Below are 19,420 nucleotides of genomic sequence, written 5' to 3'. Positions count from 1 at the left end.
AAGCAAAAACTTACTTTCAGTTTTAATTCATACCTATGTAGAGGGAAGGCTCTGGATACAATAGAGCCTTCCTGGTCCTTGGTCCATCCCATTGTTCCTGCACCTACCCCAGTGGAAGCTACTTGTTGTTATAGGTCTTTGACACTCTTCATGCAGCTTTCAGAACTACTTGCATCCTCAAGTAGTTCCAAAGATGAGCACATCCCTACTGCACATGCATGAGCGGAGACTTGTGCATGTGGGGTACAGATGCACTCTTCTTTGGAATTACTAAATGGCACGAGTAGTTCTGAAGGTTACATGAGGAGTGCCAAAGAGCTATTCAACCTAGCTGGTCAAGTAGCTTCCACCGGGAATGGTTCAAGAACAATGGGCCAGATTGAACCAGGAAGACTCTATGGTACCCAGAGCCTTCCCTCTACATGTTTATGTATTAAAACTGAAATGCATTTACTTCAGAATCCCTTTAATACTGTATTTGTTTTTGTTTCTTAAAAAAATTATATTTATAAAAAGAAATAGTTCCAAATTCATAAATTTTGGCAGGAAACTTTGCAAAGCTGCAGTGACCAGTTTTAAAGCAAGATGAGAATTTCCCTAAATGGTCATGGTAGCAAGTTATTCTGCAGTGCACCCTTATAGTAACTGTAATATATAAAACCATAAACCTTATTAAAAATTACCTTCTTGTCCTATATGTTTATATACTTTCCCCATCTTATCGTGATACCTGTGTTCCCAAACATGCAAGGACCAGTACATAGCAGGCTCACACAGCTATTGAACAAACCTAGCACAGACAGAACACACTGCATTGCAGCCCAATACAGAGTATTTCCTTATATCTAAAAATAAGATTTCTTAAAGGCAAAAATAATTCAAAATATCTCCTCTAGTTTGGTTTCATAGGGCCTATACGCATCAAACGCCTGAATCATGGTTCATTAAACTCTGCTCCCAATGGAGCTCCAAAAAAGACTTTGACACAGTGTTTCAGTGTGGTCATACTCAGTACCGCTACACAATGCAGCATGTCCATATTTCAAGCTACATACGAGATTTAGGATGAGAGGAGGAGGAAGGGTAGGGAAAGGCTGGAGTTTGAAGCGATTTTCTCCAGCCTCAGCAGTGGAAACAGCACTGATTGGTTATCTAGCTCTGCCCTTTGAAGAGGAGGGTATTTCAATGAAAGGGTAGTTTGGTATGGGTTAAAGGGGCCTCCCCAGAAATACACAGCTGTGGTCATTTTTTCGTTGTTTTTTGTTTTTTTTTCTCTTAGAATAATCTCTAAATATTCTCTATGTATATATGTATATTTTTATATACAGCGAGTACAAAAGGATAGTGTACATTGTCCTCTTCACAGTCGAGTCTGGGCTTCAGGGATATAAATCTCTATGCTGTCAGCACTCTCTGTGGCAGAGTTGTGCCTATATGAGGCAGCTCTTTTGGCTGCCAAGAGCCTCTTCCTTGCTTCTTGCCTCTGTCGGTCAACAGAATCCAAAGAACGGTCTTTAATTGGATGCACCTTCTGACGGAGTGGCTTCTTTGGTACTGGAGGAGGAAGTTTCTTCTCCTCCTAAAAATAAAAAATGCATTAGAAAGAATGCATTCAAATCACAGTTACAGTATAGTCATGGAAATTAAAGAGGATAAAACTTTATAAAACTTTATATTATACGCTACAAAAAGATATATATATATATATATAAAACGTAAAATAGCTGTTTATTCTAGTACTTATTGTACAACAAAAGTGATGATCAAAAAGTTAAGAAACAAAAAGGATCATTCAGTAGCTGTTAATAATATACAGTGGTGTGAAAAACTATTTGCCCCCTTCCTGATTTCTTATTCTTTTGCATGTGTGTCACACTTAAATGTTTCTGCTCATCAAAAACCGTTAACTATTAGTCAAAGATAACATAATTGAACACAAAATGCAGTTTTAAATGATGATTTTTATTATTTAGTGAGAAAAAAACCTCCAAACCTACATGGCCCTGTGTGAAAAAGAAATTGCCCCCCTTGTTAAAAAATAACTTAACTGTGGTTTATCACACCTGAGTTTAATTTCTGTAGTCACCCCCAGGCCTGATTACTGATACACCTGTTTCAATCAAGAAATCACTTAAATATGAGCTATCTGACACAGAGAGGTAGACCAAAAGCACCTCAAAAGCTAGACATCATGCCAAGATCCAAAGAAATTCAGGAACAAATGAGAACAAAAGTACTGTAATTGAGATCTATCAGTCTGGTAAAGGTTATAAAGCCATTTCTAAAGCTTTGGGACTCCAGCGAACCACAGTGAGAGCCATTATCCACAAATGGCAAAAACATGGAACAGTGATGAACCTTCCCAGGAGTGGCCGGCTGACCAATATTACCCCAAGAGCGCAGAGAAAACTCATCCGAGAGGCCACAAAAGACCCCAGGACAACATCTAAAGAACTGCAGGCCTTACTTGCCTCAATTAAGGTCAGTGTTCACGACTCCACCATAAGAAAGAGACTGGGCAAAAATGGCCTGCATGGCAGATATCCAAGGTGCAAACCACTTTTAAGCAAAAAGAACATCAAGGCTCATCTCAATTTTGCTAAAAAAACATCTCAGTGATTGCCAAGACTTTTGGGAAAATACCTTATGGACCGACGAGACAAAAAGTTGAAGTTTTTGGAAGGTGCGTGTCCCATTACATCTGGCGTAGAAGTAACACAGCATTTCAGCAAAAGAACATCATACCAACAGTAAAATATGGTGGTGGTAGTGTGATGGTCTGGGGTTGTTTTGCTGCTTCAGGACCTGGAAGGCTTGCTGTGATAGATGAAACCATGAATTCTAATGTCTACCAAAAAATCCTGAAGGAGAATGTCCGGCCATCTGTTTGTCAACTCAAGCTGAAGCGATCTTGGGTGCTGCAGCAGGACAATGACCCAAAACACACCAGCAAATCCACCTCTGAATGGCTTAAGAAAAACAAAATGAAGACTTTGGAGTGGCCTAGTCAAAGTCCTGACCTGAATCCTATTGATGTTGTGACATGACCTTAAAAAGGCGGTTCATGCTTGAAAACATAGTTACATAGCTGAATAAAGCTGAATTACAACAATTCTGTAAAGATGAGTGGGCCAAAATTCCTCCAGAGTGCTGTAAAAGACTCGTTGCAAGTTATCGCAACTGCTTGATTGCAATTATTGCTGCTAAGGGTGGCCCAACCAGTTATTAGGTTCAGGGGGCAATTTCTTTTTCACACAGCTCCATGTAGGTTTTGAGTTTTTTTCCTCACTAAATAATAAAAACCATCATTTAAAACTGCATTTTGTGTTCAATTATGTTATCTTTGACTAATAGTTTACGGTTTTTGATGAGCAGAAACATTTAAGTGTGACAAACATGCAAAAGAATAAGAAATCAGGAAGGGGGCAAATAGTCTTTCACACCACTGTATATTACTTTTCCAATGTATCAAAAATTACAAAAAATTGATTGTTCTAAGCACTCAACTACTGTTTCAAGTTGCTCCAACTAGCAACTGTAAACAGGCAGCAATGGATAGAGGTTGTGGAAGGAAACTGAAGGAGGCCAAGGCTCAAATTGGGCTGTAGTGCAATAGGTGAAGAAGGAGCAGATCCACTATGTAGCGGGAAACATGTATGTGCGTAGACAGCTAGTTTGATTGGCTTTCACACAAAGTACATAATAAGTGATGCAGAAATAGCACAAAATTATAAACACACTTTTTTAACTTACATTACACTTTTTAAAATGGACCTGAACTCTTGCACAGGAGGGAAGGTAAACATAGAGAAATGCACCCTGCATGTATTTAGAGAGTTTAGCCTGTTTAATTCCCCCTTATCTGTGCCTAATCACCACTGTACGTTGATCTCTCAGCTGTGTCAGCTCAGGAATCTCCTCTGCCATGGCAGAGCAGCTAATTTGTAAACACAGGATGTTAGAAATATGTCTGCTTCCATGAAAGCAGGAAGTAGACACACTGCAGATGTATTGCAGGATTTGTTTCAGTTGTAACAAAGAAATATTTTTCTTAGGTTATTATGCTGTTGCGTACCTTTTAGAGCAGAGAGGAAGGTCTAAGTTCAGGTCCGCTTTAAATCTATTATCACTGGTTAGTGAATCTGCCTAATTGTGCATCATCAGATCATCAGATACAACTTGGTAACAAGCACTGTCCAATCACAAAAGTCACCATACTGCAAATCCTAGTATATTTTAAAGTGTTCCTGAACTGACAGATGACATGATGAGATAAATAGAGTTGTAGAGCGTTCGCGTCCCGCAGGCGAACCTTTGCGGAAGTTCGGTTCGCCCCATAATGCACATGGAGGGTCAACTTTGACCCTCTACATCACAGTCAGCAGGCCCAGTGTAGCCAATTAGGCTACACTAGCCCCTGGAGCCCCACCCCCCCTTATATAAGGCAGGCAGCGGCGGCCATTACGGTCACTCGTGTGCTGCCTGCGTTAGTGAGAGTAGGGCGAGCTGCTGCAGACTGTCTCTCAGGGAAAGATTAGTTAGGCTTAACTTGTTCCTGTCTGGCTGCATACCTGTTCTGTGAACCCACCACTGCATACCTGTGCTGTGAACCTACCACTGCATACCTGTGCTGTGAACCCACCACTGCATACCTGTGCTGTGAACCCACCACTGCATACCTGTGCTGTGAACCCACCACTGCATACCTGTGCTGTGAACCCACCACTGCATACCTGTTCAGTGAACCTGCCACTGCATACCTGTTCTGTTCAGTGGACCCGCCACTGTATACCTGTTCATTGAACCCACCACTGCATACCTGTGCTGTGAACCCACCACTGCATACCTGTTCTGTGAACCCACCACTGCATACCTGTTCAGTGAACCCGCCACTGCATACCTGTTCTGTTCAGTGGACCCGCCACTGTATACCTGTTCAGTGAACCCGCCACTGCATACCTGTTCTGTTCAGTGGACCCGCCACTGTATACCTGTTCAGTGAACCCGCCACTGCATACCTGTTGTGTTCAGTGAACCTGCCACTGCATACCTGTTCTGTGAACCCGCCACTGTATACCTGTTCTGTTTAGTGAACCCGCCACTGTATACCTGTTCTGTTTAGTGAACCCGCCACTGCATACCTGTTCTGTTCAGTGGACCCGCCACTGTATACCTGTTCAGTGAACCCGCCACTGCATACATGTTGTGTTCAGTGAACCTGCCACTGCATACCTGTTCTGTGAACCCGCCACTGTATACCTGTTCTGTTTAGTGAACCCGCCACTGTATACCTGTTCTGTTTAGTGAACCAGCCACTGCATACCTGTTCTGTTCAGTGGAACCGCCACTGTATACCTGTTCAGTGAACCCGCCACTGCATACCTGTTGTGTTCAGTGAACCTGCCACTGCATACCTGTTCTGTGAGCCCGCCACTGTATACCTGTTCTGTTTAGTGAACCCGCCACTGTATACCTGTTCTGTTTAGTGAACCAGCCACTGCATACCTGTTCTGTTCAGTGGACCCGCCACTGTATACCTGTTCAGTGAACCCGCCACTGTCAACTATGCTTTACAATGCCTTTAAGGGTGATGTGACGGCACAACGCCAGCAAGGTACCACTGCCACTAATCCTCCTCCCGTGTCCACGCAGTCAAAGACAGGACACTCCAGCGATCTCATGGTGATGTCGGACATGCGGACGTTCTTTAGTCCAACGCCTCGCCGTAGCCCTTCCGGATCCACCCTCCACCAACGCCTGGAACGGCAGGTAGCCGACTACCTGGCCTTAAGTGTGGATGTAGACACTGCTGTGAACAGCGATGAGGAACCCTTGAACTACTGGGTGCGCAGGCTTGACCTGTGGCCAGAGCTGTCCCAATTTGCCATCCAACTTCTCTCCTGCCCTGCCGCAAGCGTCCTGTCAGAAAGGACCTTCAGCGCAGCTGGAGGCATTGTCACAGAGAAGAGAAGTCGCCTAAGTCACAAAAGTGTTAAGTACCTCACCTTTATCAAAATGAATGAGGCATGGATCCCGGAGGGCTGCTGCCCGCCCCAAGACTAAGTCAGTCCCCGCACACACAGCATCTCTGCCTCCACGCCGTGTGACTGGCTGCCTGGCCTGCCCCAAGAAGACTAAGTCGCTCCCAGTCCCTCCACACAGCATGTCTGCCTGCAGGCCGCTTGACTACCTTCTCCGCCACCACCAACAGGGTCCGGGACTCCAGGCGGATTGCTGAATTTTTTAGGCCGCTGCTAGCAGCGGCCGCTGTAATAATTTTTCTGGTGTGTGTACATGACTGCCTAATTTTTCTGGCTGCACTGCGGGCAGCTGCAACAACAAAAGAAAAGGCATGTACATGCGCCCATTCCGCTTCGTGATCATTACCTTGCCGTGGTGAAGGGGCTTGCGTATCACAATGAAGCAATGACCGGCGCCTAGATGAGTGTCTCGGGGGGCACACCCACGATAATAAGGTCGTTGCCTCATTGTGGTCAGACCAAATTTGATCAGCTGGACAGTCACTGTTCTGTCATTCAGCTACATCAGCCAGGCGACCATATGGGCTGTAAAGCCACCAAAACCTGCACTCTCGCCATGGTGCGCACCAGTCCAGCACGGCCGTCACTACACAAACAGCTGTTTGCGCTGCGTTACACGGTGAGTTTGGTGTGTCAGTGTGAAGCAGTACCTTAATTACACTACCTGATTGATGTATACACATGCAAGATGTTTGAAAGCACTTTAGGCCTGTCATTTAGCATTCAATGTGATTTCTGCCCTTAAAACGCTGCTTCGCGTCAAATCCAGATTTTTCCCCGGGACTTTTGGCATGTATCCCACTCCGCCATGCCCCCCTCCAGGTGTTAGACCGCTTGAAACATCTTTTCCATCACTTTTGTGGCCAGCATAATTATTTTTTTTTCAAAGTTCGCATCCCCATTGAAGTCTATTGCGGTTCGCGAACTTTAACGCGAACCGAACCTTCCGCGGAAGTTCGCGAACCAGGTTCGCGAACCTAAAATCGGAGGTTCGGCCCAACTCTAGAGATAAACATGAGTACAAATATTAATTACACTACTTAGAACTTGTATAGCAGGATAGAAAACAGTGTTATGGTGTGGCACATCCCATACTGAGTGAAAACCACAGGTAGTAAACACAGGCAACAGCTCCACTGGCCACTGTGGCTAGGCTTGCGACTAAAAACCTCTGTCACTGGATGTGTGCTCCGCAAAGGGTAAGAAGGAACAGTTCAATCAATAACAAGAAGATCACAGAAGCGTGCACCTTCCATCCAAGGCTTTATTTCCACATAGGTGACAGTGTAGCAATTCAATGTACAACAGGTCGCTTCAACATGCATAGCCAAAAGTAACATGACGGACCATAGTGATAGTTCTTACGTGTCCATGCTGTAGTGGGTCAGTGGGAAGGAGGTGGGTGGCAGACCTAGGTGGCACTACAGCATGGACACGTAAGAACTATCACTATGGTCCGTCATGTTACTTTTGGCTATGCATGTTGAAGCGACCTGTTGTACATTGAATTGCTACACTGTCACCTATGTGGAAATAAAGCCTTGGATGGAAGGTGCACGCTTCTGTGATCTTCTTGTTATTGATTGAACTACTTAGAACTTGTCTGTGTCTACGTTTTTACTTTCATTTCATTGTAAGGCTTAAAACACACTTGCGCTGGGACAAAAACGTTGTTTTTTACTTACCTGGGAATTCTTCCAGCCTCCCGTAGTTTTTGAGACCCCTCAGTGACTTTGAGGTCCCTTTCATTGCGCTGCTGTCCTCTCTCCAACCTGGCTTGGTCACAGGCTACTGCAAATGCACAGCCTACATAAATCATGCTCCCATCGCCTAGAGCACTCTGCACATGTGCGGTTTGCAAAAGAATGTACCGCGCATATAGAGAATGTTCTTGGTGATGGAGGCATGATTGATGGACACAGTAGCCCACGACCAAACTGAGTCAGAGATTTTTCTAAGGGAACAGTGGCACAATGGAGGGGGCCCTGAAGACACTGAGGAGCCAATTCAGGTGTGCTTTAATAAATTAGTGGTTTATGTATGCAACCTAGGCAACCAAACTGCAGTGAAATGCAGTAACAAGTGCAGTAATAGCTCTCCTGCAAAGTAAGTCAAAGTCAAAACACTTTTATCAAACAATCCTGATAGCACCATCGAATGCTCAGTTGTTTCTTATTGTTAACAAGGGCGAAAAGGGATAATTTGCATATTTAGTAGTAGTGCATTGTGGGTAACCACAAATGTTCACTTATAACTGAATTATTGCAAATGTCCTTCTGTTTTAAGAAGACAATTACACCAAGCTTTCTTATTGTTGGGAGCTAAATTAACCAGATCTGAGGGAAAACTGACTTGGCAGCTGTAAACACTTCAGAGATTAGATTTAACCCCTGAGAGTGAAAGTAAGACTATGAGACACCAGGATAATTCTGTATACCACTGCTGCTAAACAGATGCATAGAGGGGTTTTGCAGGTGGTGCATATTACAAGACTCTTACCTTGGGTTCCATTAACTTCCATCCATTATCCTTTAGTTGTTGCAGCTCAGCAAATTTCATTCCTACATCTTCGAATGATAATTGGAGAAGATCCCAGAAACCAGCCAGGTCTTGAGATGTGGGTAGAGGGAATGATGTAGGGTCCTGAGGAGCAGGTAAATAGGTTTGTACATATACATTTAACATATTTCATATACAATTAGATGAAATATTCTATTTAGCATTAGAAAACAAAAGAAACATTAGATGTTAAAATGTTGATGGCAATGGTCCTGCATCACATCCATATGTGGGATTTAAGACAGGTCATGTGTCAAAATTATACATTTTCAATGAAATGCTAATAATTCTGGTTTCAATGCAAATAGCATGGAACTGAGCAAACCAAATGCACTTCTTGCTGGATTTGCACCAGTTTATAGGGTAGATGAACAGATCAGGAAGAGGAGTTAACAGTTTTATCTAGCTCTATAAAAAATTAAAGTGCACAGCTTAGTATGCTTACAGCTATAGTCACACAATCTGTGTACTTTGGGAGGACGTTACTTTGTGTCTGAGTTTTCACAAGTTACTGTTATTACTCCAGTCCCCGCCCGCGTCCCTATCCTCCAATCAGCAGGGAGGGAAGGGACGTGGGTGGGGACCTGCGCTATGGAGGAGGCGGGGAAGCATCGAGAGCGACACATCAAGAGGTAAGCAGCTGGCTGCGACACGCTGTGTGTCTCTACCTCAGCGTGTTATTTATGGGGGGCAAGCAGAGCGCAGGGGGGGCCTGTGGGGGGAACTGTATAGCAACAGAGGCTGGGCAGGATATGCAGACCATGCCTCTGTGTGCTAATAGTGTTCTTAGAACCCACCTCGGGTTCTCTTTAAGGAAAAATAACATATTTTTAGGTAGACCTGAAGAAAGAAGAAGTAGAAACAAGCATGGACATGATAGGGGACAGTAAAGATTGGCTCCAGAAGCAGCTGTAAAACAACACTGTTGTAGTAAGGCTTCACAGCTTGCAAGAAACCAGACATGCCTGCCATTCCTTACACCTGGAGCTGACTCTTGCACCACAGCGTACTAAAGATTTAGTGGAGTGAATAAGCCAGCATGAGTCACTTCACACCACCTCCACCTCTTCTCCCCTGAACAATACAAAGTGCTAAATGTATGATTTTATCTTTAGTCCTTCCCAAAGGCCTTCTTCACTGAGACTGGACCACATTTTTTTTTAATAAAGAAAATACATTTATTTTCCTGTACTGGTGCTGCAGCATTGCATGGTGACTTTTCTACTGTCTCCCAATTTGAAACCAAAAACCATCCCAGCATTCAAATACATTAAGGCCCTGATTTAATGAGATGTTTTCACTACATATCAATAAAATACATTTTTAAGACACCAGAAAACAAAAAAAGTATTTAACATTAGTTGTGTCAAACTTACTTAAAGGATACCAGAGCTGAACTAACTAGGAGGAACGGGGGGGAGCAAGCATGTATTGCAAGCTGTCCTGATGCCCACCCGTTCTGCTCTCTCCTTCCATTCCTACCTAAATGCCCCCCCCGGCAGCTTCTTTGGCTGGGTCAGGCATTAGTGCGCAGGCAAGCTAGGGAGTGCACTGCGGGGAGCACACTGCGCATGACGTCACGACTACGCCATGCACATAGCACTCCCGATGGCAGGCACATAATGTAGGCCCCACGCAGCTGGGCTGGCACCTGCACAGTAAAGATGACCTGGAAGTGGCTGCCGGGGCATTTAGGTAGGAAACGAGGGGGACAGAAGGTAACAAAGGGGGGGGGCATCAAGACAGCTTGCAGTATATGCCTGCTCCCCCCATTAGTTTAGCTCTGGAATCCCGCAAGTTTTATTTTTATTTTTCTTGCATATTTTTAAGCACATTTTTCACTTGCTAGATGGTGAAAAGTTACTGTGTAATCAAGTTGATAAAACAAATCTCCTATGAGAAAACTCAGCAGGAGACTTAAAATTGAAACAGAGCCAAAATGTAAAATTACAATATTTTGGAGGTAGATATAAGTGACCCCCACTGCTGTGGATACAATGCACCCCCCCCCCCCATTGCCAAAACCACCACCACCACCACCACCACCATTTCTTCACTTACTGTGGTAGCATTCGCATTAACTCTTTTCTGACTACAGAACATTTCCATCTGTTTGACAAAACTATTCACAAATCAAACAGAGATTTATTCAAGCAATAGTAACTTAACAAAGCAATGCTACCCATTCATTCTCAATTTAGCATGTTAGCAAAACATACACTACAACTTGCTTAAATACAGCCATCTAAAAAAGTGAATAGTAGATGCCTCTATTATAGCATGTTCAAAACAGACAATGCTCCTTCAAAATACATTTATGACATTCTCAGTCTATAAAGAATAGAAAAGAATAAAAGATTCACGGTAATAAAGCTCTGAAATAAAAAAAAAGTTCAAATGTGTACATATCTAACGTTAACCTCTTGCATTTCAGCACTTAAACGAGATTTTTATATATTTTATTGCTTTACTTATTTCATTGATATTTTGACGATACTAGATATTATATACCATACGGGGCACAAGTAAGGACTGCACATACCATACTGAGACATGCGTCCATGCAAAAAGGGCGTTGGAAAAAAAAGGGCGCATGGTGTAAACGATAGGCGGTAATAGCATTTATAAAAATATTGTGTTGTATTTCGTTTACAATAATGTTTTACAAATTAAAAAACATTTAATAATGTAAATGAAATCGGAAATTGTGAAAACCATAATTTTCTGTTTTGAAAGTGAAACTTATAATTAAGTTTGGTAAAAAACGACAATATACGTATAATCATTATAATTGTATCATATTGTGTATAACCTTCATTTATCGTTTCTTCATGTAATAAAATCTGAAAATATTGTTTTTAATAATAAAAAATATATATAAGTATGTTTGTAATAACTGTAGTAAAACATTAATAAATATTACTAACATTTTACTACAACTAAACCTAACCCTACTCTCACACAGAACCTTCCCTCTACCTATCCATAACCCTTAGACCCCCCCTGGTGGTGTCTAACCCTAAGACCCCCCTAGTGGTGCCTGCCTAACCCTAAGACCCCCATGGTGGTGCCTAACCCTAAGACTTCCCCTGGTGGTGCCTAACCCTAAATCCCCCCTGGTGGTGCCTAAACCTGAAACCCCCCTGGTGTTGCCTAACCCTAAATCCCCCCTGGTGGTGCCTAACCCTAAGACCCCCTTGGTGGTGCCTAACCCTAAATTCCCCCCTGGTGGTGCCTAACCCTAACCCCCCCCCCCCCCCCTGGTGGTGCCTAACCCTAAATCCCCCCTGGTAGTGCCTAACCCTTAATCTCCCCTGGTGGTGCCTAACCCTAAGACCCCCTTTAGTGTTCACTTTATTGTGTGGATAATAATGTTGTACAAGTAGTGACTGTAAAAAATATATTACAATTTACTTACTGATCACTTTATAATGTGGATAATAATGTTTTACAAACAGTGAGTGATACAATTTTAAAATAATGTTTTAGTTAAATACAATACATATGTTTAGTATATTTATAAACGTAATTCATCACGGGTGCATTTTGTAAACTTAAATGATCACAAGCGCAGTTTGAAAACGTTAATAATCTCCCAGCGCCATTTGAAATGTTAATAATCTCCGGGTGCCCTTTTTTCCTGTTCGGCGCCCTTCAAACGATATTTATTATGGGAGTGAATGGCGATGCCCTTTTTGTCCACTTGTCTCATGCGTCCAAATGTCCTGCTTCCCTGGGATGGCTTTTGTAATAGCTTTTGTGTAATGTAAAAACTCTATTTAAACGGTATACAATTTGCATTAAATTTGCATGTGTGCCAAATGTCATGAGCATCTCAATAATCATCTTTTTAGATAAACAATGTGTAGACATTATCTTAACATTCAAAATGTAATAATTATTATCTGTTGGTCCATTATTCCAGGTTAATTATTAGGTATTTTTGCCTCACTTTGATGGAGTAGGGAAAAGAAAGTGGCACCTGAGTTACCTGCTAGTTCCTCACTAGAGTTGAGTAGAGTTTCACCCAACTTGATTTTGTATAAACTCTCTTTTTAAAAAACCTCGGTATAAAATTAGCCAGCTTCAGTTTGAATTCAGCCAACATTAAGGGAACTGCTAAAACAGATCTTTTAAACTGTATTTACAAAATCTAAATCCCTTCAGTAGCCTTACCTGGCAAAAGAAGAAAACACATTTCAGTAGAATCCTATATTCTGAATGCTCTGTTCTTTCACACAGAATAAGTATAGTGCTTTGTAACAGTTATGAATGTGCATCAGTTACGATGCAGTCACCTTACCAGGTTCTGCTGGCACAGTCGGAAAAATTGTTGCACTTTCTGAGACATCAGGAGCTGAGAACTTCCAACTGCACTGCGAATCTTCTCAAGAACTATAAAGAAAAAAAATCATATTTAGCAGAGGACCCTTTTTTTTATAGTAGATTGGCTCATGCTAGTCAATAAGCTAAGACTGTAGTGGAAAAAAAATAACATCAAATCCTCTGTATGACAGTCTTTTTATCAAAAACATCCCATGTTTGACCCTCCATGGGGAGAAAATATGATCTGTTGAGTTGGGTTTTCTCCATTCAATATCTATTGCTTCACCCCAGATATGACCACAGCAGTATGTCGCCTGCCCTTCTCCCCTCTTCTATTTCAGTAGGAAACATCATAGAGTACATGTATAATATGTCATAGCCAAACCTATATAGTAATCTTTACAGAGTCAGAAAGATGATAGTCTGACTATGCAATCCACTTATCTTCTCTTTATTTGGCACTGAAATGCTATTATTACAATTAATTCTAAGAATTATCTTGAGAAAGAGTCAAGGTAACCATACTGCAATTTCTTGCATGCAGTCAGCATCATCATCCCTCACATAGTAAAAATGTTTCAACTTAGTGTGTAAAGATTAAACAAATCCATATTTTCTTCAAATTAAATGAAAGGAAATATGTTACATTTTACAACTGTATTTGATTTCTCGAGTTTCTAAATGTATTCCTTTTAATGTCATGTAGTGCAAAATCATAAAGCTGGCCTAGAAAATAATACTTTAGTAGCTCATCTATTTTTTTTCACATATGAAACAGTTGAATATTCCATTTCCTTCCACTAGATGGTGCCTGGGACTCATACTAAGGGTATATACTGTATATCTAGACCAGGCATTCAATACAATTTACCAAATTCATCTGGAAAGCGAGGTGGATTCATGTTTATAGCAGAAAGAACACCTTTTCAACATCTAAAATCAACATTTCACAATTAAAAAACAAAAAATGTAATGTATTCTTGTTTACATACGGACAATTGGTTTTTACAAAATCAGCTATCCTATACAATAAAATGCAAGTGTCCCTGCGTCATCCTCTTTCCCTGTCCGTGTGTCCCTGGCTTTTTTGTGCATGTGCGCAGCCAGGGCAGTTAGGACACCGGCCCGGACCTGACAGTTTGCTGTGTGTGGTTCGCAGAGGTTCTCATTGCATTGTGGGAAATAACAGCTTTTCCAACTGCCAAGCAAGCAGCACCCTGTGTGCATATATTTCAGACAGTGGTGGTGAACGAGCAAGCAGGACGCGTATGTGGGCGCATTGAGGGGGTATCGGCTGTGACCTAGCGCCCATTTTTTTACTAGTGTTCATATAAAGAGGTCAATGTTTGGTAATTAAGAGATTCAGCAAAAATCACAGCACCTTGCGCAAGCTGGATCTTTGACAATAATTACAGGAAGTAATGCTCTGCACAAATTTAAATATTGAGTTTCTTGCCAGGGTGCTTATTTTTATTTTTCCACTTATTTTCTTTTGGTCCAAACTAAGGACCCACAGAAAGCCTTGGTGAGAAATTCCCACCCACGCAGCTTCTGAATATTTTAATGGATAGATTAGATTATATTTAGAGAACCAGATGCATGTCACAACATACAAATATACAAAAGAAAAAAGAAGGATGTAGGTAAAGATTGAAAAGTAGAAAAGAAAAAGCATGCATGCACATGGACAGTTTTTGCTTTGTAAATGTGCATATGACCAGTTTTTGGCACACGCCATTTTAAAGTGCATTAGTAAGTCCTTCTCCTGATGTTGTGTGATATGTTTTTGGGTTGGGATGTTTTAGGAACCACTGATAACAGTTAGTGATACTGTATTTAATATTTTAACCAGTTCACCCCCAAGGGTTTTTACCCTAACGGACCAGAGCAATTTTCACCTGTCAGTGCGCCTCCATTTTATTCCCTAATAACTTTATTACTACTTATCACAAGAAAATGATCTATACCTCGTTCTTTTCGCCACCAATTAGGCTTTCTGTGGGTAGTACATTTTGCTAAGAATTATTTTATTCTAAATGTGTTTTAAGGGAAAAATAAGAAAATAATGGAAAAAAAATCATTATTTCTCAGTTTTCGGCCTCTATAGTTTTAAAATTAAATGTTCTCCTGTGGATAAAACAGACACATATTATTTGCCAAGTTGTCACGATTATTAAACCGTTTAAATTATGTCCCTATCACAATGTACGGCGACAATATATTATTTTGAAATATACAGGATCTTCTCAAAAAATTAGCATATTGTGATAAAGTTCATTATTTTCTGTAATGTACTGATAAACATTAGACTTTCATATATTTTAGATTCAAATACACACAACTGAAGTAGTTCAAGCCTTTTATTGTTTTAACATTGATGATTTTTGCATACAGCTCATGAAAACCCAAATTTCCTATCTCAAAAAAATAGCATATTTCATCTGACCAATATGGAGGCCCAGGATATGGAGGTCCAGCATATTTCATCCGACCAATATGGAGGCCCAGGATGCTTCGATAGCGGCCTTAAGCTCATCCAGAGTGTTAGGTCTTGCATCTCTCAACTTTCTCTTCACAATATCCCACAGATTCGCTATGGGGTTCAGGTCAGGAGAGTTGGCAGGCCAATTGAGCACAGTAATACCATGGTCAGTAAACCATTTACCAGTGGTTTTGGCACTGTGAGCAGGAGCCAGGTTGTGCTGAAAAATGAAATCTTCATCTCCATAAAGCTTTTCAGCAGATGGAAGCATGAAGTGCTCCAAAATCTCCTGATAGCTAGCTGCATTGACCCTGCCCTTGATAAAACACAGTGGACCAACACCAGCAGCTGACATGGCACCTCAGACCATCACTGACTGTGGGTACTTGGCCAGGGGCGTAGCTAGGGGTGGGCGGGGTAGGACAAGTGCCCCCGGGCGCTGGGTCCCTAGGGCACTCAGCCGTGACCTGTGTTTTTATTTATTTATATATTTTCCCCCCAGCGGGAGCGCAGAGAAAAGGGAGAGCTGTGGACACAGCAGTGGGGAAGTCTCCCCGCCTTCCCTCACCTTAGGGCTCACCCTCTCTCTAGCTCCCCCTGCAAATATAAGCGGCGGGCAGCAGAACACTTATTACAATCACGCGGAGAAGACAGATCTGTGCTCCGCTGATTAGCTGTGCTCTGCCGCCCGCCCGCCACTCATATCTGCAGGGGGAGCGAGAGAGAGGGTGAGCCCTAAGGTGAGGGAAGGGGGGGGAGATCTCCCCCCTTCCCCATCGCTGTGTGCACAGCTCTCCCTCTTCTCTGCGCTCCCGTCGGGTGGGGGGGGGTTGTGGGTTGCACCTGGCTACATATTCTGGGGACGTATACCCCTGGCTACTTATACTGGGGACATATATACACCTGGCTACTTATACTGGGCACATATACCCCTGGCTACTTATACTGGGCACATATACCCCTGGCTACTTATACTGGGCACATATACACCTGGCTACTTATACTGTGCACATATACCCCTGGCTACTTATACTGGGGACACCTGTACACCTGGCTACTTATACTGGGGACATATACTCTTGGCTACATATACTGGACACATATACACCTGGCTAATTATACTGGGCACATATACCCCTGGCTACTTATACTGGGGCCATATATACACCTGGCTACTTATACTGGGCACATATATACACCTGGCTACTTATACTGGGGACACATACACACCTGGCTACTTCTACTGGGGACACATGTACACCTGGCTACTTATACTGGAAACATATATACACCTGGCTACTTATACTGGGCACATATACCCCTGGCTACTTATACTGGGGACATAGATACACCTGGCTACCTATACTGGGGACACATATACACCTGGCTACCTAAACTGGGGACACCTATAGGCATGGTTAATTCCACTGGGGACACCTATAGGCATGCTTAATTCCACTGGGGACACCTATAGACCTGGTTACCTATACTAGGGGCACCTAATTTGGGGAAACTGCTGCCAGATTAACTGTATTTTTGGGGAACCGCTGCTGCCAGATTAAGTGTATTTGGGGAACAGCCTGCCAGATTATATGTATGTTGGGGGAACCACTGCTGCCAGATTATGTCTATTTTGGAGGAACCATTGCCAAATTATCTATATTTTGGAGGAATATCTGCCAAACTACATGTATTTTTGGTGAAATGCTGTCAGAATACACGTATTTTGGGGGGGAAACACTATGGTAGAGCTCAAACTTCCCTGGCAGATCTTTTACACCACTGTTAAGGTTATGCATATTTGGCCCCACCCATTACCATGCCCACATTCTGTTGCGTGGCCACACCCCTTTTTATGACGCGGTCCCTCCTTACAGGGCGCATTAATAGTCTTTGTCCCCGAGCGCTGAAAGTCCTAGCTACGCCTCTGTACTTGGCACTGGACTTCAGGCAATTTGGCATTTCCCTCTCCCCAGTCTTCCTCCAGACTCTGGCACTTTGATTTCCGAACGACATGTAAAAGTTGCTTTCATCCGAAAAAAGTACTTTGGACCACTGAGCAACAGTCCAGTGCTGCTTCTCTGTAGCCCAGGTCAGGCGCTTCTACCTGCCAACTCTCCTGACCTGAACCCCATAGAGAATCTGTGGGATATTGTGAAGAGAAAGTTGAGAGATGCAAGACCCAACACTCTGGATGAGCTTAAGGCCGCTATCGAAGCATCCTAGGCCTCCATAACACCTGAGCAGTGCCACAGGCTGATTGCCTCCATGCCACGCCGCATTGAAGCAGTCATTTCTGCAAAAGGATTCCCGACCAAGTATTGAGTGCATAACTGAACATAATTATTTGAAGGTTGAGTTTTTTTGTTTTAAAAACACTTTTCTTTTATTGGTCGGATGAAATATGCTAATTTTTTTTTGAGATAGGAAATTTGGGTTTTCATGAGCTGTATGCAAAAATCATCAATATTAAAACAATAAAAGGCTTGAACTACTTCAGTTGTGTGTATTTGAATCTAAAATATATGAAAGTCTAATGTTTATCAGTACATTACAGAAAATAATGAACTGTATCACAATATGCTAATTTTTTGAGAAGATCCTGTAGGTGTTATTTTTCTGTTTTGTTTGTCTTTTCTCTGGTCCACAATTACAAGCCCCTATGTAGTAAAGTAAAAGTAATTTCCCATCATAAAATATAGATTAAAAAGCTGAGCCCCTAAGGCAGCTATTTATTTTTGAGTTTTCTTTCGTTTTTTTTAATTGGGGGAGGGGGCTTTGGTAATGCAAGTTATTTATTTTATTAGTGTTGGTTAAGTATGTATGTGTCTGTAGGTGTAATTTTACTTTTTGGCCACAAGATGGCACTGGGAAGCATTTTCCCGATATAGGAAATGTTCGCTTTTTTTTTGTACATTTAAATACTATGTGACGGCTTTCTGTTTTATGAATGGATAAAAGCTGTTCGCTGTTACGTCCATTCACTCCAGGCATTGCGATTGGGTAGAGGACCGCTCGGTCCTCTTCCCCAATCACTCAATACGGAAACCCGGTGAAAACGGCGGCGGTTGCGGCGGGAACGCGCGACGTATTAAAACGTCATGTTGCCATTAACAGGGTAATGCATGACGTTCTAATACGTTACAATGCCGTTAAATGGTTAATATCTGAGTAAATATATTATTTGTTAAAGACAATTTATGTGATCACTGAATACATTAACATGGGATCCAAGAAGCCCTTGTCCCACTTCTCTTTTAAAAAGTAGTAAAAGGTTATTAATCTAAAATTTTCTGCCAATCATGATCTAACAGATTGCAAAGGATTTGAAAACTCAAACAAACAGCCACTGAAGAAAAATGCAGAATATCTGCTACACACTGCATTACCAGCCTTATAATATACGTAACTAACTGCCCCTCAGATTAGATCACAATCTAACCGCCACTATTGGGTTTTGGGGTAACCAATTACCTTACCAGTATGTTTTGTTTGGGATGTGGGAAAGTCCGATTCCTACAGAAAACCCAATGCGAATATGGGGAGAACATACAAACTTTATGCACAGTGAGTCCCGACCAAGATTCAAACCTGGGACTTTAATGCTGCAAGGGCTGAAATGCTATCCACAACAGCATGTTATAAAAAGAATGTTAAATATTTAATATACATTTTAGCAGAAATTGTGCAGTATTTTAAACATTTCAAATAAGATTTAGACACAACCTACTATTTTGACTACAAGTATCTAAATAGAGAAAAATCTTATTTTACCACCAAGTGAAAACCTCCATAACACTTGTTTGTTTCCTGACCTGATGAATAGTAATTAAGCTGCAATGATGCCAAGCTTATCATTAACATCCCAGCAGTAAACATGATACCTATCTACATATAAAACTTGCCAGTCAAACCACCAGGGGAACACCAAAATAGGAAACCAATTGATTGAAACGCATCGATGTTAACATATGTGGTGGGTATACTATCGATTCAATGACATGGAAAGGAG

General features: G+C 42.0%; 1 protein-coding gene across 17 annotated transcripts in view; it reads right to left on the bottom strand.

The window, feature by feature from the left end:
- Nucleotides 1-1,294: 1,294 nt before the first annotated feature.
- Nucleotides 1,295-19,420, bottom strand: part of DLGAP3 (DLG associated protein 3) — a 541,562-nt gene continuing 523,436 nt past the window's right edge. For all 17 annotated transcript variants that reach the window (XM_068269136.1, XM_068269138.1, XM_068269122.1 and 14 more), the window contains 3 exons: nt 12,904-12,995; nt 8,541-8,684; nt 1,295-1,579 (listed from right to left, as the gene is read on the bottom strand). In XM_068269136.1, coding sequence (XP_068125237.1) covers nt 1,361-1,579; nt 8,541-8,684; nt 12,904-12,995 — 455 coding nt within the window. In that variant the 3' untranslated portion in view covers nt 1,295-1,360. The remainder of the gene's footprint in view (nt 1,580-8,540; nt 8,685-12,903; nt 12,996-19,420) is intronic.

This window comes from Hyperolius riggenbachi, chromosome 2 (assembly GCF_040937935.1).
Source record: "Hyperolius riggenbachi isolate aHypRig1 chromosome 2, aHypRig1.pri, whole genome shotgun sequence".
Lineage (NCBI taxonomy): Eukaryota > Metazoa > Chordata > Amphibia > Anura > Hyperoliidae > Hyperolius > Hyperolius riggenbachi.
This window is presented reverse-complemented; position numbering and strand designations above follow the sequence as displayed.